At 37.3% G+C, this 20,819-nt stretch overlaps 1 protein-coding gene across 32 annotated transcripts in view; it reads right to left on the minus strand.

The window, feature by feature from the left end:
* The window catches only part of Nrxn1 (neurexin 1), a 1,064,135-nt gene that overhangs the window by 600,013 nt on the left and 443,303 nt on the right, over positions 1-20,819 (minus strand). For all 32 annotated transcript variants that reach the window (XM_052746549.1, XM_052746545.1, XM_052746543.1 and 29 more), the window contains 2 exons: positions 17,785-18,223; positions 4,245-4,628 (listed from right to left, as the gene is read on the minus strand). In XM_052746549.1, coding sequence (XP_052602509.1) covers positions 4,245-4,628; positions 17,785-18,223 — 823 coding nt within the window. The remainder of the gene's footprint in view (positions 1-4,244; positions 4,629-17,784; positions 18,224-20,819) is intronic.

Genomic DNA, 20,819 nt, shown 5'->3' on the forward strand with positions numbered 1-20,819 from the left:
CATTTTGAGTGAAGACTTCTTCATCTATTGCCTATTTGATGTCTCTAGTTATAATGGAATTATAATCTCACCATTAATTTGCCCTTCCCCAAATGAACACATTCCAAATGTGCTTCTTCAATCCCTTCCATCTCAGTGAATAATGTTTACATTCCTGTCCAAAACCAAGCCTGTGGATTTCTCTCTTACTTTCCCTGCCATGTGCAGTCTATTTTCAAGTTTAGAGACCTTTGTGTTATAATTACATTTTTTTAATCTCAGTTGATGTTGTTTTTACCTCTGTAACTAAACTATTTCAGTCTCTATTCTCATCTTACCTAAACAGCTAAAATATTTATCGCTGTGGTATATCTATCTTTCTTTCTGCACACAGCAGCCAAGTTGAACCCTTACAGAGGGACACCCTCCCTATTAGATCATTCTTCGGGTTAAATCATGTCTCTACTTTTCTTTTGCAGTTAGAATCTCTCTGCCCTCAGCTCTTATCATCATTCTCTGCAGTTAATCTATTCCACCCATTCCAAGTCCATTCATTATTAAAACATTTGCACTCACAAATGCTTGTATGTGGAAATTGCTCACCCTACATCTATTAGTGTTTGTTTTTTTTTGGAAGTCTGGATTTTGGTGAAATGTTCTTCTGGACAATACAGCTCCCTCCTCAGTTTCTTCCATATTGAAGTATCAGCCCTCCTATTTCAAACTGTAATTTCTCATTTGTTTGGGTGGTATCAGCTGCATCTTCCCTTTTGAAAGTACCCTGAGGAAGCAGACCAGTCACTCACCACTCTGACACCAGGGAGCCACTGAGCCAGACACAGCTGAGACACCGCACCATAAATGCTTCCTGAATTAGCAACTGCCATCTACATTGAAAGCACATGAAAGAACTTCTCTGCATGTGGATACAAAGCTTGCAGAAGCATCCACAGAGCAATAAAGCATTTATTCTGTCTGATACCAGGGCAATCAAGTTTGGCAATGTACGGCAAAAAATATAATAATTTCATGTCTAATCTGAAGGTTAGACTAGAAAGGGTTTCTGTTTATCCATATACTCTGTTGTTAGTCATAGGCCTAACAACTGAGAACATAAAATATGATCTTAAAACATATGACTTGATCTTATATTAAAACAAGACTGTAAAGTCATATGAGCTCTAAATGTGCTTTGGTATAACTTTATATGAAATTTGATACTTAGTTTTCCCCCTTCTAATCTTTGGTCAATCATGCAAAGCAACATACAACTCAATAAAAGTAATAAATCATTATAGATTGTTACTTTGCTGCCATACAGATAAAAATACTAGACTATTATTAGTTTTCTTCTGGTTAATTAATGTGCACAACTACTCTATTATATAATAATCATATTTTAAATAACTTCATTTTTCTTTAAAATTGCTTAACTTGAAAACTAGGTTGAGGACACATCTTTTTGAAATAAACAATTAACAATTAGCTGTAAATATATTGTGAAGTACCATCTAGAGTAGGGGAAAAAAATCAAACTCATTAGCCTTTACTATTTTCCAAAAAAGCTTCAGGAATGAAGGAATAGTAAAGTAATAAAACTCGAGTGCCCCCATGTGCCATTTCAAACAATTCTCAATGTGAAGATAACTTGTTGATAAACGACAACTGAAAGCATAAATGATTCCTCATAATTAAAGTTGATGTTTAATTAGGCAAGAAATGGAAAATGTACAAGGTTGCAGTCTAGAATGTGCCAAATAAATGTTAGACAACATTCTGACATTTGAAGGTTATGCTATTTGGCAGCATCTTTTAACATTTGGAAAAAATTATTTTATCATTTGGAACATAAAAAAAGAGTCCTTTAGAATGATAATTTCAAGACACTGCTTCCCAGTGAGGAAGAAAAAACAGTTTCAACTTGGTCCTCTCTCTCCCCTTCTCTCTTGTCATTAGGTTTGATAAATTTGCTTTTCTGCACTGTTCCTCTTTGTAGTCTGAAGTGTACACCTGTGCTCAGCTTTGCTGAAAGGCAGTCACATATTGTGATCAACAATGAAAATCAGACAGAGAGCCAAATTATATTGCTCTGACATCTGTCCCTCCATCTGTTAGAATTTTAACAAACAAGTATAAAGTAGACCTCTGATTACACCAATGCTCTTATTTCACATTATCTCCAAGATTAATTTTTAAGTGATCTAACCCTCAAAACTCTTTTACTAAAAATGATACAAAAAGAAAATGCATCATTTAATGTCTATGAAGGTCATCGTTTCTGTATTAATCTTTCTTTAAAAATCAATGGGCATAGAATAAAATATTTTCCTGTTTAAGTCACAGATAGTTTTTCTTATGTAATTTTCTTTGCTTGCATAATATGGGACAAGCACAGCACCATTCTCTATGATGTGGTGTGCATAGACTGAAACAGCTTCTATCAATTTATTCTGAATGATAAAATGGAAACTTTATAACTGTCTTTTTATCTCAAGAATTGTTGGTTGACTCTCATGATCAACAACCTAATGTGGTATGAGTGTATCTGGAGAAGAGTCACAGTCCAACACTTCCTTTGGAATTTGAAACTGAGAGGGCCAGGCATGATCTCCTGTCTGTGGAACTAGGGCACATCTGAGAACTGGACAGAAGCAGCATTCTGTGCCACTGAGCCTGGCAACCATCATGTTCCACCCTTTCTCTCAGGAGAGGCACAGTCATGTGGGTGAAACATCAATTCAGAAGAGAAAATACTTCTGGCAATATGCTGCAAATCCAGAACACAAAGAACATGACATCATCATTTTATCCCCAAGAAACAACTGACTTAGAGACAGAGATCTGCAGAAATTTCCAGCTAAGCATAAGTTAAAACTGTACACTAAATCCCAGTGATGACGCTTGCCATTAAATTCTCATTTGAAATCTGTACATACTTTCCACCTCTACCTCTAATTATTGCAGGATATAAATATTCCCTTTCTCCCCTTCTGGCTCAGAAAGCTCTATCATTTCTATTTTCATTTTGCCATATGCAGTAGCAGAATATTGCCACAGGGTGGTACACCATGCATATTTAACTGGAAGTTCTGTAATTCATAAGACAGACCTTCTCCAGCTTCCCTTTCACCAAGAAGCATCAGGATAACTGGCATCTTTCTGGGTGATTCAAATTAAAACAAAATTGTAATTCACACAGGTCTGCTAATCTCACATTGAACCTAACTGTAGTTTACTTTGTGAGCTCTGGCGTTTGGTCCTCTCTTTTGGCACTTTTCCAAAAACAACTTAAACAAACTAATTAGGAAGAAAAAAGAAAAGAGGAAATGTATGAAGGGTGTACTCATTCAAGCCACAGTCCGCAGGAATAGCTAGACTCTGTCAGCTCACGGGGATTTCAATAATCAGGCAATACCATAAGGGGGATGGCTGTGTCTACACAATGTGAAAAAAAAATCTATTGACCTGTCTAATTCTACTACACAGATTTTAATTTTGAGTTTTAAAAATGCCAACCTTTTCCTTTTGAATTTTCAGGTCAAATTAAGTTAACTATTTTAGGACGAAGGAAAAGAACCAACTATGCATGGCTTTATGGGAAGGGCCTGGCATTGCTTAGGCTGAGTACCTCGGGGAGAAACGCTATTTGCACCACGAGAGGACGATGGAGCAACTCGTCAATATTTTTTCATATTGATTTTCAGTTTCACTCTGGAAAACAAGTGACAATGAGCGTAGTGACTAAACCATTCATCTAAAGCCCTGGGTCGATGGAAGGACATGCTTGCAACCGTTTGTCCTGGTATTTCTTCTGTAATACTGGTCTCCAGACCAGCTGTGGGCATCACCCTCATTCTGTGTTCAATATTCGTTCCTCTGTTTATAAGGGGAGAGACATAAACACAGGTAGCTTCATTTTTTTTTTTCTTAGCAAGGAAGGGGAAGTGTCTACTCAGGGACTGCATAGACACAGTTAAGCCTTAATGTTAGATATGAAAGTGAATCTGTGGTCAGTTAAGGACCGGACAAACAAGGTAGCAGTTATGAATTAGACATCTTAAGCATACTTTAAGAGCTGTGGTACCCACAACCAGGCCCTGTGAAAACCACAGAAGGCTCCTCAGACACCTGTGTCATGTCTGGGGGTTCAGGCTGTGGGTGACTTCACTAGAAGTAGTTATGTTTCAGTTCAGGCTTGATGTGGATATTTAGTAAGCATTTCTAGTTGACTAGCAGGACGAGTTGCTACAATTTTGAAATCCTACCTCTCTCACAGGACCTGCCGAGATATCCCGTTCCCGAGCAATCGCAGACATATCTGTTCCAGCCATCCCTGCACATGCCATTGTTTTTGCAAGGATTGCTAAGGCACGGTTTTGCTGTCTCCCTCGAGCAGGATGGCTTCACTCCAGCAGTACTCTGAATTTCCGCCATCTGCCGGATGTCTTTGCTCTGGCCATCAATGAACAGATCCCGGATGCAGCCCACGTAGCCATAGTTGAGCAGAGCCGTCCACACCTCGGTGGGGAAGACAAGGCCCGCTTTATTTTCTGGCAAGCCACCCAGATACAGCTCATCATCTAGGTCCAGGATCTCGCTCTCACCAGGGGCCGTGTAAGGAGTACGCAGTGTGTTGACAGAAATGGTACCTGTTAAAATTACAAGAGAATATGAAGTTGTTTGTGTATATGGTGTGGTCCGGGTCTCTCCTTTTTCCTCTTATACGGTAGAGTGTGAGCTCCTTTCAGGCCAGGCATTTCTATTTTGATCATTTCTTTCACTACTTTAAATTAAAATATAATCACATCATTTCCCCCTTCTCTTTAATTCCTCAAAACACACTCATACCTTTGGTGCCATGTTTCAAAATCATAGCTTATTTTTTTTAAATCAACTTTTGTCATATACATATACATATATACGATATATATGCACTTCTTATTCTTTTTATTTCAGTGTCTGGTACGTCTAAGCATCATCAAATCATCTATGGGATTACATAATTTAGAAATAAAAAAATTACAATTAATGTGGTCCCATTTGACTTCATGAAAATCAAAGTGTATACACAGCTAATAGTGGGTGCCAACTTTAAACAGCTCAAATTTAAATAAATCATACAATAACAAAATGGATATTTTTTTTACAATGAAGTCTAACTCTATATGGTTAGTGTACTTGCTTTCAAAGTTAGTATATGGGGGCATGGTGGGGCACATCTTTAATCTCAGCTCTTAGGAGACAGAAGCAAGAGGATTTGTGTGAGTTTGAGGCCAACTTTGTGTTCAGAGTGAGTTTCAGGCCAGCCAGGACTAAAGAGTGAGACCTTAGGCTGGAGAGATGGCTGAGAGTTTAATTAAGAACACAAGCTTCTCTTCCAGAGGTCCTGAGTTCAATTCCCAGCAACCACATGGTGGCGCACAACCATCTGTAATGATACTTGGTGTCCTCTTCTGGCTGCAGGCATACACACAGACAGAACAGTGTATACATATGAGAGAGAGAGAGAGAGAGAGAGAGAGAGAGAGAGAGAGAGAGAGAGAGAGAGAGAGAGAGAGAGAGAGAGAGAGAGAGAGGGAGGGAGGGCGGGCGCCAAGGAAAATATTTTGCCCTTATCTTTAACTGATTTGGTTATTTTGCTTGGATCTAATAATTTGACAGATTTCCAAAGTCAAGGTAAAACTTAAGACCTAGTACATACATCTATTGAGTTATTTCTATGGCTTGGGCTTCCTTATATATGTGTACACATAATAGAAGTCTGTTCTGTGTGTTTCATAAAACATACTAGATTCTGGATTATAACAAACACCACATGAATGTTCATTATTACATGTTGGTGAGAGATTCAAGAAAAATCATTTGCTTCTCTTTAAACCAAATCCCTTATCAAAATCAATAGTTTCTCTTTACTCATTTCAAGCTGCAATATATATATAGAGAGATTTACAATTGTATGGGACTCCAAGGCTCAAGTATTAAATGAGCAGTTATTCATTCACATGGAAATATTTGAGAGTTAAAGAAAAATGTGGAATTCATAAAAGTGACTGGAAGCACATTTCTGATAAAAACTTAAATATGTACTGTCAGATTATAAAAATTCCTACCAGTAATCTATCCCCAGAAAGGTTTTTATACTTACGATGCCAATGATATTCACGGGATACCACAAGGACCCATTACCATATTACCCCCAAATTTGTATTTTGTGTTTAAATTGTAGTGTAGAGAGAGAGAGAGAGAGGGACAGAGAGACAGAGACAGAAAGACAGAGACAGAGAGAGACACAGATGGGGAGTCAGAAAATATCTAAATATTATTGTACTTCTCTGGGACACTCAAAGCTCAGGAAGAGAATGTGAGTGTGGTGGTATATTATAGTTGCCTCCCAGAAAACCTAAAGCTCAGGGCTTTTCCAAAGCAAAAGCATGCTTCTAACTAAGAATACCAGGCTGCTAGTGCCTACTCTGTGCCCAGGAGTATTTTAAATCCTGGCAGCATGAGCTTCAAACTGGGATTTGTCTTTTTGAGGGAGAAGGGCATGGCAGCTACTGTCAGTCTGCCCAGGTGTCCAAGTCATTATGAGGACATTTGTCTCTCTAGACTTTCACAGAAAGTGGTGGAAAACTCCCAGGGGAGAAACCCTCACAGACATTGCTATTTTGGGTCTTGTAAAGAAAGGGAAATGGTGGGGATTTTGATGGAGGATGTTTAAAAGGGAAAAAAGACTAAGTACTAATTTATATTTTTCTCATTCATGACAACATCTGCAAGAAAACTTCCATTTAGAAGCACACCACTGCTATAAAATATCATTTTGAAAATGTAATAAAACTGATTTTGGAAAATGCAATGCATAATATTGAGGTGAGGGGACTCGTATCTAATAGAATGATCACTACATTCATTTAAAAAGAATTGTTTTGTCACCACCATTGTCCAAAATAGCTAAGGAGCGAAAGCATAGATGGGCCCCATCCTCTGGAGCAGCTAACGAGAGTTCTAAGCTGAAGAAAGTATATCTGAGGAAAGACAAAAGGGCAGATGTGAAGGTAATAGGCTAGAGAAGTGACTACTTCAAGAAGTATTCCTAGAAATAGGATTTGATAAAATAAATACTTGTAACTGAGAGGAACTGATTTGAGAAATACAACTTAGAAAACAAACAATGAAACCCTATGATGAGAATGGGGATATATTTTTCTAATGGCTGTTCTCCAAATTCCAATGTTATTTATAGAATGAACTTAATTCATCTCAGGAAGATTAACCAGCAATTGGCAAAACTAAACTGCTTTTAATCAGACTGTGACAGTTTACAACTAAAGAGAATGCTTGGGCATCCCTGCAACACAGGCATTCCCTGGCTAGAGTACTGCCATTCTCTCTGTCTCTTCCATACTACACCCAGAGAATTCAGTGGGTCTGCAGGAGAGAGAGAGAGAGAGGGAGGGAGGGAGGAAAGGAGGGAAGGAGGGAGGGAGGGAGGGAGGGAGGGAGGGAGGGAGGGAGAGAGAGAGAGAGAGAGAGAGAGAGAGAGAGAGAGAGAATCCATATGTACTTATTTATAATACATGTGTGCAGATGCAAACATGTGCACAGCTATGTGTGCCTGTTTATGTATGTGGAAGCCAGAGCAGTACATCAAGGTACTTGCTCCTCTATCTTGCTCCATCCTATTCTTCGGCATCATAGTCTGTCACTGAGGTTGGAGCTGGCTGTTTGCAATTAGGCTGGAAGTCAGCAAGGCCCAACGCTCGCTCTCTCCATTGGACCTGCCACACTTCTGGGGTTACAGGAGCACAGGAGACTACATTTATCGTGTTATATTAGTGCTAGGGTCTAAACTCAAGTCTTCATGCTGGCACATCCAATGTTCTTGACTTCCAAGCCCACTCTCTGGCCTCCCACGTCTGTACTCTAAGAGAAAAAGCTTGTGCTAAGTATTTCAGACAACCATAGATACCTGATTTAACAGTGACAATGTAAAAGCTGGTCTCTTGGTTGTTTTTTCTGGGGTTTTAGGGACTGCTTTGAACAAAGTGTTAAGAAAAGTTCTGGTATGTTCTCATGAATGTGTTTGTTGACATGTCTGAGGTAACATGCTCCTTACAACTTCACTATTACAAGTTTTTTTTTTAAATAATGTTTTTATTCTTAGAAAATGTATACTTACACTATACATTTTGATGATGTCCACCCACCACACATTCTTCCTCCTTTCCTAGTGTCCCCTCCCTGTCTCTATGCAATTTCATGTCCTCTTCACTTCAGTCTCACATTTACAATCCCCAGAGTTCAGTGAGTATTGCCCATACACACATGGGTTTAGGGACATTCACTGGGACATGGGCAACCTACTCCTGACCACATTCCTCTTCTTCCTCCTTCCATAGCCGTCACCTACCAGTAGCTCCCCCATAAAGGGTGGGCCTCAAGGACCCCTCTCCATAAAGTAGTTCTTTATAAGTAAGTTTATAAGTAAGATCATAATGTTCATGTAAGTCAGTACACTCTTACATGGGTGCACGTGTGTTTGCATGTGTGAATATGCATGTGTTCCTGCCTGCATACACACACACACACACAGGCTGAAACAAAACATTAACAAAAAATATTGAATTCTATTACCTCTAGATACCATGGTATTTTCTGTATTATTTCATGTGTTAAAACAAATGCTGGATCATCAAATGAGTTTCAGAACTAACAAGTTGGAACCACAGTTCAGAAAACAACTGATTGCAAGAGTATCATCAATTATGTTTCTCTACATTCCTTATTTTACTTTGAATGTTAATTTTTGAATTCCCAGGGAATTAGCAGACAATGAAATATGAAAGAAAAAGAAAAAGGGAAATAATTCTACCTTCATTCAAATATAATCCACTGCAGTTAGAATGTTAGTTTGGCTTGGCTCAAAGTTAAAAAGAAATGATGGACAAATATGCATATTGGATTTTCACTGAATATTCTACAATCAAAATGAAGTATGACCAAAAAAAAAATCAGTATTTTCTATGCATGGTCAGTCTATTTGGTCTTATATTTTAGGAGAATTTCTGCAGGGTATGTTAAGGAAACAGAGAGCATAGAAGTTGGGCTGGGAATAATTATTTGTATATTTTAAAATTTTTTGAAGAGTTAAAAATGCATTCCATTGTTGAGGGAAAAGCTCAAACAGATGCTTGCATTTCAACTTACACTTGTGTGAAGGTCTCTGACTGGCTATATATGGGATTTCTGTTGTGATGTCCCGTAATGACTTTACTATGGATATGAACCAAGTGACATATTAAGTTAAGCAACAGAGTAATCACAGAATTGGAATTACTGTAAGCCATTTCAGCAATACATATGAGCATAGGGAAATTTAAAAATAAAGGTTCCCAAGTAGTGTGCATTCCATGATACCTTTCCACTCTAATTGAAGTTGAAGTTTCTAGTAGATCAAATCAGTGCTTTACAGAAATACTATCATATTTCAGTAGTTAAAATTTGTGGAAGGTAGCCATGGATGAGAATTTATTTCGACCAGTGCTTCATGACTCAATACGTGAGAATCCAAAGCACTTAGCTCTTAAAAGAATACAATTGCAGCACAATACTGGGATATGTACATATTATATTATTTTAATGTGCAAACCACATTCATAACACTAGCATTTAAACTTGTTTTAATAACATAGGAAAAAGGATTAAAAGTCAGCTAGCAAATAAGGTAATATTTGTATAAGAATGTTCCAAAGCTTAAGGGGAAAATTCATTTTTCATATAATTTGTGCATAAATGAAAAACAATCTGTTGAAAGCAGCTTTTTGTTATAAAAGAGGAAATCAACTTTGTAATTTGGTGTGCTATTCATATTTTTCTACTTGCTTTTTCTTCCATTCATATTTTTTCTTGGCTATTCTTCTCCACAATTAGTTTATATGGTGAATAGAAACAGGAAGTAAAGGTGGGATTTTAAATAAGCTAATGTGACTAAGTTTTCAATTACTACAAAATTTCAAATTGCTAGAATCAAGGGCTAGTAAATAATACACCATGGCAGAAATGTTTTTGTCTGGTGGAAGCAAACTGATATCCAAGGTCTAGCTCTTCAGGTAACTAGCTGGCAAATGTAGCCGAACAGTTTGATTCCTAGGCCTCACTCTAGGTCTCATGCAAACTAAAGGGTTGGACAAGATGATCACTAAAGTTCCAATTTGAGTAATACATAGAATTACTGCATCACACAATTTTAAATGTCAATCTTATCTTTCTATAATTCAGTACACAAGAGTTGGATTCCACAAAACTATAAATTTGCCAAATTTCGACTCTAATAAATAAACTCAAACTCAGTGAAAATATATAATAAAACCAGATAAGCAGAATTTGCTAATAATATAGTAGGATGATGGAAAACACAAAATGCATAATTCTCCTAAAACTAGAAGAACAAATAAGTGACCAAAAACTTAAAAGATTAACCAAAGTTATTTGGGGTAGGAGGAATCAGGGATGGTTAAGGCAGTTTTATGTTTATTTGTGATTCTCTGTACCTTTTAATGTTCTTTTTAATGTCTCATAAAGGATTTAGATAAAGAACTGAAATAAATGTTAGAAAACTCAAAAATAATAATCTTAATTTTCTTTTTAAAATTTACTTGGATTTACCTATGAGCTGGGGACTTAAATATAAGACATGTGTATAAAAAAAATTCAGGACAAAAGTTTGAAAGCCTAATACCCAGTGCTGGGGAGAGTAAGAAGAGAAGGCACCCCATAGGGAGCAGATGAGAAGCACTGGCTACCAAAACTAACCTGCCATTGCCTTTCAAAATGAAAAGCAACTCAAGTAGCCACGTCTGCTCTCAGCTTAGGAGATGGGCTATTTCATGACAACAAACCTCTAGGAAATCTCATTGCGGGTGCAGACTGAAAACCTGAGCAGCTGCCGTAAAGCAACATTTCAGTTGCTGCAAAATGTTACTTCACTGGAGTTGACAGCTTTGTGACACTGGGCATGCTCATTTTGAGCAAACTCATATTTGAATAAGGTTGGTAAGAATAGGTCTTTTCGTTTGTTTACAAGTGTACTCATAACACGCATGTTTTATTACATGCATGCATGCAATCATGAAAAATATTCAAGCAACTCGACTGTATATCAGTCATGAGTTGCCACACACTGCCTTCACCAACTCATTCCATCTCAATAGTACCCTAAAATGAGCCAAGTAAGGAAAGTTTATTAGATAAGGAAATGTCCTTCATCTCAGCTAAGATGTGCAACCTCCATCTTCACAGTGAGAATACACACTTAAGTGCCTGGAGCAGCAGTCAGATGGCTACCTCCAATGTTTGCTCCTGAATGCCTATGTTTAGATATATGAATATAAATTAAGTTCTGAGGGCCTGGGCTCCTAGGTAACTGTGCTATGACGCTTCCCTTCCAATTACAGGTCGTATAACTCTCAGAAAATAAATGCTTATTGCTCAGATATTTTTGAATAAAAAAAGGCCTTATAAAAATCAAATTAAACAAGTGGGCTGGATATTATGTTTATAGTGTAACAGCAAGAATATAAACATGTACACATTTACAATAATCAAAGACTTACAATGCAAAAATGCTGTAAATATAGAGAAAATAGACTTTATTTTAGTAAGTAAATATAAACATCAATTTAATAAAATTTGATATAAAAATTCAATAGCAAGTTGATCCTATTTGGTCAAATAATTAGTAAGTGATTGATAAGGTATTTCAGTCTTTCCCACTGATGGATAGTGGTTTATGAGAACAACTATAAGATACAGGATATTAACATAATTTACTAAAAATGATCTCAACGTATGCAACAAGCTAGTAGGCAGAGACATGGGGGAACATTTATAGTTAGGGGGCAAGTTCACCTCAAGACCTAAACAGAGAACTCATCTAATGGTTGTTCAAGTAGAACCATCTAAACGTGGCAATTCAAGAATGGTATACACATAAATCAATGCTGGTAATAGATAGCTAACAAGAGCTGCTCACACTGAACAGTGATTACTGCAAACCCCTCATTATGTGCTCTGGAGAGAGACTGTGCCTTTCCCTCTATAATTTCTAGTTCTTAAACTAGAACTCTATGACTTCAATTCAAATCTCAATGGCTTCTTAGCTGTTAAATGTAGGCTTACCCACGAATAACTGCTGATACAATCTGCTGGGCTCTGCTGTACACAAGCAGAATTGACAAGAATAATGAGTTTTCTCTTTGATTTCAATGTGTAATGATAGTTTGCAAAAAGAGAAGAAAAAATGACTGGCAGTTTGCTATAAAAAAATCTTGAGAGGGTATCTTTGCCTGAGCCAAAGAGTTTAACACGATTTTAAACAATATTCTTGCCCTAAGAAAACAGTCATTAACCTCATCTTAATTGTAGGGCAACTCACACTTCAGCTAAATACCTGGGCAGCTGTTTGGTGTCACAATTGGGACCAGCTGAGAGAGAACAGGGAAGACTGGAAAGAGAGGAGGGCTGGGAAAGATGTATTAGAATGATGGCCTGCAAGGTTGGCAAGAAAAGGAACCTTTACAGTGTATTTATTAACTCAACAATGACGGGCTCTTATCCTAGCAGCTCAGATATGCACAGAGGATAACTGCTTCTCCAGGACTTAAATTGTCCACTTGAATCCACCTGATCAAGCCTGCACTTTGCATGTCTCCTCCTTTGCCAGCTCATTTTAGGGTTTGTTATGGCCATATGCAGGTAACTCAGCCACTTCACTTCCCATGTCACCGATTATAAACTCTGTAGGCAACAGAAGGAAGCCCCATTGTCTAGAGAGACTGGTGTGTTCAAGTTGTATAAAAACGGGGGAACTAGCGTGTGTAGTTCTTCTCTACATTTTGGAATGGAAGATACATCATAGGTGGGTAAAAACTCAGAATCCAGTTTTTCCCTTAGTCATTAGGTTTTGCTACACTTAAATGGTTCTGCTTGAACAACTATTAGATGCGTTCTCTGTTTAGGTCATGTGGTGAACTTGTCCCCTAGCTGTAAATGTCCCTCCAATATTTCTGCCTATTACCCTGCTGTACACATTGAGATCATTTTTAGTTAGTTATATTAATATCTCATGTGTTATAACTGTGTTCACAAGCCATTATCCATAATAAAATTCCATAAAATATTCAAATTAATGTAGGTTTTTTTTTCATCCTCTAAGGGGCTCACATATCCCTTTTTGTGAACACCTCTGTTCACACCCAGGGATAGACAACTAGGAAGAAGGGTGACCTGGGTGATGACCATCCTTATCACTGCTACCTGGCCCAGTACTTGGGGAGATGACAGCTTCCAACTTGGTTAACTCCCTTCTACCTACATGTTTGCTTAACAATATACGGATCTTGTGAACAAGCAGAATTCAAAGTCCTGTTCTTACCAAAGCTTGTCGTTCCTGAACCAGGCTCTCAAACTTATCTAACAATGATTGACCTTTCTGTTTGAATTATTTCACATGTCTGGGCTTGGAAGTTCTCGCTGTCTTCATAAAACGGCAGTGCCTATTTTTCTATATTATATAAATGCCTTTCAAGAAGGCAGTTAAATGAGATTATAAATTTAAAGAAGTTGCATTTACAAGGAAAATTGCTATTATTCTTCAAATGTAAAAAGGATGTCTTTTGAGGAGTATTTTGACAATGTGCTACTCTGTGTGTTTGTCTGTGTGTAGAAAGAGAGAGAGAGGACACACACACACACACACACACACACACACACAGAGAGAGAGAGAGAGAGAGAGAGAGAGAGAGAGAGAGAGAGAGAGAGAGAGAGAGAATATGAATAGAGGTGGATTGGATCTAAGGAATCCGTCTGTATTTCCAGCTGTATTTCATGCCTGAAAAATTAGGAACTCTGAATATAGAAACAAATTAAATATACTTTCTCTTAGATGAGTTTCCCTTATAAACTGTTTTGGAAATATCCAAATTTCATTTATGTTCACTACTGTGATTTTAATTTTACCTCTGACCAAGAAAATTAGTAGTTACCTTGACATCAAATAGCTCTATGATGATTTACTTAGTTAGTATCTAAGTCAATGACATCAGTTGCTAAAATAGTAACTCAGGCCAGGTGATGGTGGCACACACCTCTAACTCAGCACTTGGGAGGCAGAGGCAGTTGGATCTCTGTGAGTTCAAGGCCAGCCAGGTCTACAGAATGAGTTCCAGGACAGCCAACACTGTTACACAGAGAAAAATTTAAAAAAAAAAAAATAAAAAAGATTAACTCAGAGGTTTGGGTCCCTCTATTTTAACAACCTAAATAACAGGTACTTCTAAATGCTTTTGGGCATTTAGCTAAGGGGTTGTCTGGGGAATTTAATGAACCCTTCTTTATCACTGTAAGAAGGCAGCCCACACTGTCCTGCTGCTATCTTTCTTTGTGATATGGAAAATCATTTTCATAGAACCTTTGAATATAATTGATATGAAAATGGGTAAATTTGACTCTGAGATTCCATGTTTCTTACTTTGAACTCAGCTACAAATGCTTGCATTTCAACAGCAAAATTCAGAATATTCTTTGGATAAAATGAAACTGTATATACATTCATTCAAATTTTAAAAGGCAGGTCTGCCAGATCAATGCAGTGGGCAAATATAGAACTTAATTAAAGTACTATATATAAAATATTAACAGCTGCAGCTATTAAAATGGCATTAAGTTCCCCTGAGTGAGGCTCGCATGATGTGAGCTCCCTTCTTCAATTTGTTGAAGGGCAAAAGTTGGCTTTGGTTTTCACACTGTTTGTTCCAACTCACTTATTTGACTTTTAATCACATAAAAGTAATTTGCCATCAAAATACCAACAACCATAGTAACTTCCATCTTTCCAGTGAATTAGAACAAAAACATAATGCTTTAATTGTTCTTTGAGATTGCAAATAAAACTTAGAAAATGTTCCTATTCATTCGATACAAAAGTGAGCTGTGTAAATTAGAGTAGATGCTCTCTGTCTTTGGTATTCTTCAACAAAGATTTAAATACAGGAGTTAATAAACTTTCAGTATGACAATAAAATAGAGAGGTTAAGCACAAAACAATAGGTGTCTTCTGCCTTGAAAATTATGGTATTCGTTCAATAATCGGTAAGATTATAATGAACTTCACTGAAAAATTCATCAAGTTTTTTTCTCCTTTAAGGTGCGTGTTTCTATGTGTATGTATAACGTGTGTATGTACTTGTGTGTTTGAATATACTACATACATAAATGCATCTGTGTGTATATATATATATATATACATAATTCAGAAGAAGAAAGACTGAAAAGTGGTATCTACAAACATAGGTCTGTTATGAAATGAGTACTAGGGGGCTTTGGTATTCTCATATTAACTAATAATTATTTTGCATTAACTAATAACTTAATATTTGTCATGAATTATTTTTATATTATTAGTATCTCATTTCTAGATAAACTAAGTATAACTGATCTGAAGTTTGCTGTTTTTAGTTTTCTGTACCTCTAAGGTATAACAAAATAATCTGATTTGTTTTATCTTATTCTGTTATAAAATGAGTCAAAATTATGTTATGAAATATGAGTCAAATCTCTCTTCTTCAAAGTCATTTTCAAAATTTCATTCTAGATATACATGAAGTCCTGATACCATCTACAATCTAATATTTCAAAGCACTAGATCATGCCTTGTTCCCACATTCATTTTAATTCTTTCATTTGAAAGTTCTTAAGGAAGAATTAAGTACTAACTCTTCCAGAGTGTGTGGGGCAGGGCAGAGTTTTTTTAATGTTTTTCGGCATCCCAATTAGTAAACATTTCATAGCTTACATAAGAAAAATGGAGATGAACCCAATCCCCAACATTTTTAGGGTAATGACATTCAGAGAACAAAATTTCCCCAAACAGGGAAATCATAAATAGACTTTCTGAGATAAGTCGGGGTTATAAATTTCCATTTATTCTGTACCTGTCATCCCAGCTCTTTCTCCATGTTCTTACTTTCCATTCTTCATTTTATTGCATAAAAAGTTATCTTCCTAGTTGCTCTTTTTTCCTTTCTTCAAAGTTCATACTACCCAAACTCTGATCTTGTCAAGCAACTTTTAAAGTGCACGGAAAGTATTATTTCTTGTGAGAAAATTACCCTGCCACCCCCATAAAGGAATAAAGGGCAGAAAGTGAAGCCGGGGTAACCCCTGCTGTTGGAATTTCAAACATCGGAAAGAAAAGCTGGCTGAGAGGTAACTTTGAATGCCACTACACTAACTGAAGTGTTCTGTGCAGTAAGTTTCCCCACAGTCCTGATGAATTTTCACGCATTTTTCTTCTTTACTTTTTTTTTTTTTTTTTTTTTTTTTTTTTTTTTTTTTTTTTTTGGTTTTTCGAGACAGGGTTTCTCTGTGTAGCTTTGCGCCTTTCCTGGAACTCACTTGGTAGCCCAGGCTGGCCTCGAACTCACAGAGATCCGCCTGGCTCTGCCTCCCGAGTGCTGGGATTAAAGGCGTGCGCCACCACCGCCCGGCCTTCTTTACTTTTTATAATTGCGTTTCAGGTACCTTCAAACATCCAATGGCATAAAAACAAAGCTGATTTGATAAGAACTCTAAATTCTGTCATCGACAAATTTAAGATAAAATTTCTTGCAAGATGTGGCACTTGCAAGAAATATTTGCTTAGGATAATCCACAGCCCCAAAGAGGATAAGTAATAAGGAGGGCCCAAACGGGGATGCATAGATTTCCCTGGGAAGGGGAAATAGAAGAGATCTCCTGGGTAGACTGGGGGTTGGATGGGAATGGGAACGTGAGAGATCAGGTTGGGGAGTGGATGGAGGGGGAGAGTAATGAATATGGAGAGCATTTCAGGGTCAGGTAGAAACCTGATGCAAGGGAAACTCCCATGAATCACAAGAATGACCTCAACTAAGACTCTTAGCATTACCGGATATAGCCTGAACTGGCCTAACCCAGTGATAAGATTGGTGACTACTCCAATTGTCATCAGAGAGCCTTCATTCAGTAACTGATGGACACAGATGCAGAGACCCACAGCCAAACACTGGCTGAGCTTAGGGAAATCCTACTGAAGAGAGGGAGGAAGGATTTTACAAGTCAGGGGGGTCAAGATCATCATAAGGGAACCCACAGAAACAATTAACCTGGGCTCATAGGAGCTCACAGAGTCTGGACTGACAACTAGGGAGCCTGCATGGGACCACCTAGACCCTCTACATAGGTAAGACAGTTGTGCAGCTTGGTCTTCTTGTGAGACTCCTAGCAAGGCCTGTCCCTAAAGCTTTGGCTGGCTTTTGGAAACCTATTCCTCATACTGGGTTGCCTTGCCCAGTCTTAATACAAGGAGAGGAGCTTAGCCCTACCTCAACTTGATGTGTCATGCTTTGTTGAGACCCATGGGAGGCCTGTCCCTTTCTGAACAGAAACAGGAGGAATGGATTGGGGGAGGGACAGAAAGGAGGTGGGGGGATGGAATTAGAGGAAAAGAGGGAGGGGAAACTGCATTCAGGATGTAAAATAAAAGAATAAAATTTAATAAAAAAGAAATGTTTGCTTAAGACACTGAAAGCATTTAGTCATTTGGGTTTTAATACTGAAGCATTATGATTAATTAGGCTCCTTCTGATTTTTTACAAGCGGTAAAGCAGAAACAGTAACTGGCAATATATTTTTAATGTAGCAAACCTTTAATAGGTCTTGGTTGTAATTATTCAGAATGGCAGGGGGGTGGGAATGGGTTTGTAATAGCACAGTAAAAAGTTAAATTACCTGACCGTCCATCCCGCTGGAAATCCACGTGATACCATTCCCCATCATTCACTTTCTTCTGCAGGGCTTTTATTTTGATAGTACCCGACCCCATGTCTAAGAGGAGGTACAGGTGACCGTCCAGCATTTCAATAGCAAAAAAGTCAACCTTAATCATCTGTGGGTGCTTGGCATCCTTTTGATGTCTCGGCTTTCCATGGCTAAACAAGATGAGGCCGTTTGGCTCCGTTGTACGGAAATCAAATGATATTGAGCCTGTTTTCTTTGCATTCCATTTAGGCAAAGAAATGAAAGATTCTGGGGTTTCAAAAGTTATTGGGTCTAAGGTTGCCACATTTTCACACTTAAATGCCACCACTCCATGGATCTTCATCTTAGGATCTCCCTGCTTGGCAAGTCGAGATAACTCCAGCCTTACGTCATTATTTTTATATACAACCTGTGGGTAGAGAAGAGTAGTGAGAATCTAGATTCCATATTTGAATATGTATAACTTGTCTGCAGTTCATGGAATTTTCAAGTAGATCATGAAAAAACCCCACCAAATATGAATTGATTTTGTTGTATAAAGTTTTTTTCCAAATAAATAAATTTCAGCTATCAACTCACTTAACAAAAACCATTTGAATTTTTTTTAAACTGAAGTATAGAGGTATGTATAGATAGTGATACCGATACATCAACTGTGTATCTTCCATTCACAAAATAATTGTGAGAAGTTGATAGGCTAAAATTCCTCCAAATCCCCACTAAAACTGAAACACCAAAGCCCTGTCTTGCCCTGTGCTGGGCTAATAGCTGAGCGCTGTTGGGGACATAAAACTACTACATATAAAGCAGTCTTCACTAGTCTATTCAGTCTGTGGTCTTGGTGTTTTACTTTACTTTTCATTTATGCAGATGTCAGATAAATGTTGTCCTGTACTCTTGTTTGCCAAGGCACTTCTTCTAAAGGGGCAAGGTGGTTCTGGTTGCCTGGGGATAATCATAGGATTTTTGGATATCAAATAACACACTGGGTAAACTCATTGGCAGGTTCTTAATATCACCCATCTGCTATTACATTGTATTTGTAAAACTCATAAGTATTTTGATATAAGGATAAAGGATCATATAGTCTCTCTACAAAGTGCATATGGTGGATAATCACTTTTACACAACATATACCTTATCCTGACTTAATGGTGAATTAGTTATTTATATCAAATTTATTTAAGGGACTAAATATTTCAAGGAAACCAATATTGCCAGGTTCTAATTTCATTTATTCACAAATAATGTTGTCAATCAAACCAACACAGTAGGCATTTCCTTCAAAAGCATAACCAATTGACCCAAGAGAGATGATGAGCTTTTTGATGTGATACAATGTGAATAGCTTTCCTTGTCAGTAATTAAGAGTTCAAGGCCCAGAATCAGCTTCTAGAGTTCAAATTCAGATGTGAGCATTACAAAGTGTGTGATCTCTACACATCTCATTTCTCTCCCTTTTCTCATTTCTATCCCATAGAGGCAACACACCATGGGATGGCTGGGATGATTAAATAACAAAACTCATGTAAGTGAGAAAATCTATATAAAGGCAAAGCAATATCGACTGCATTATAAGACTTAGATAATAGTAATTATATCGACCTATGTGAAACTAGATAGCTCGCTCTTTATCATATCTGAAAATCTACTCCTACAATTTTCTGTTAGTTAGAAAAAGAAGTTAGGAAATGAAACCCATACATATAATTGGTTTTTATAATTGATTTTCATCAAACAAATGAGTGACATCTCTTCACTGTTGAGCCTGTGGCTTCAGTTTTCTTTTATCTTCAGGAAGGATTACTATGAAGAGCGGGATGGCCTTTATTCTTTGAATAAATATGTACAATGGCTTAACAAGCATCTACCAACAACAAAAGAAGAGAAAATGAATTTAAGCAATCTCAGAGAGGAATTACACTAATTCTTAAGAATACTGTCTTAAAAAGAGAAAGAACTATTATGCCTTGGGGAAGTTGATTTAGGATTGCCTTTCTTTGGAGATCTTTAGCACTAGAGAAAATGCTTTTCATGGATGATTTTCAAAGCTTTCATCATGACTTTTGTGCTATTCAGCTTGTTAATATTTCATAATTCCTTCTGGTTTATGTATTAGTATTTGGAGATAATTTGGGTATTCATTAAGGACTAAGTCATTTTCTGATTTGCATGATATAGATGCCTCCGACCATTGATACTACCATATTAGCTATACACTCAAGCCTGCTTCATAGACATGGGTATTTCTGACATGAAGAAGCTAGGCTATGCATAGTTGTCCTATCTCATGAATAGGACATCATCCATTTGAAAGTTGGAGGATGTGGGATTAATAAAACTGTTAGCAAGCTTTTTAGTAGCAGTCTTATAATTTTATGTGTTTTAGTAATGAGGGCATTCAGGAAGATACTAGGAGAAAGAAGGAAAATCTCCCTTGGATATATTTTTCAGAGTTAGCCATACAAACTACCCCCCACAGAGATGCAAAATGAATTCCCATCTTGATCTAGATCCACATCTTTGTGTAAGTAGGAACCTTGCTTACTGCTGCCTAGTACTAAGCCAGTGCCTGACATAGAGCAGGCAGTCAAGAAATACTAACAGCTGAGTCAAGTTTTTCCCTCACCCTATCAAACCAAGTTCTCAGACTATAGAGTGTAATAAAATATCATAATTAAGTTCAGGCACACAAATAGAATATGGAAAAATGTAATGTGGTATTGTGGACCAACCTCAAAGATAAAGTACCATATTTTTTTAATGTATTTTTTCAGGGCAATGTTTAGCCATTTGTGGACTTCCAGTTTGTGAACCAGTTGGCCAATACACTGGAAAAGGGTATGAACTGTAGGGTGTCAATTACTTCTAGAGTGAATGATGACCATGTGAAAACTAGAGAGATAAAATTTATTTTCCTGGCAGAACCATGCTGTTCATTTTCCCTCCCCATTTTGCATTCACTGAAAGACTACTCTGAAAAACAGAAAAGCAGTTTGAGGTGG

The sequence above is a fragment of the Peromyscus californicus genome, unplaced genomic scaffold (assembly GCF_007827085.1).
Source record: "Peromyscus californicus insignis strain IS unplaced genomic scaffold, ASM782708v3 Scaffold_1__1_contigs__length_55948999, whole genome shotgun sequence".
NCBI lineage: Eukaryota > Metazoa > Chordata > Mammalia > Rodentia > Cricetidae > Peromyscus > Peromyscus californicus.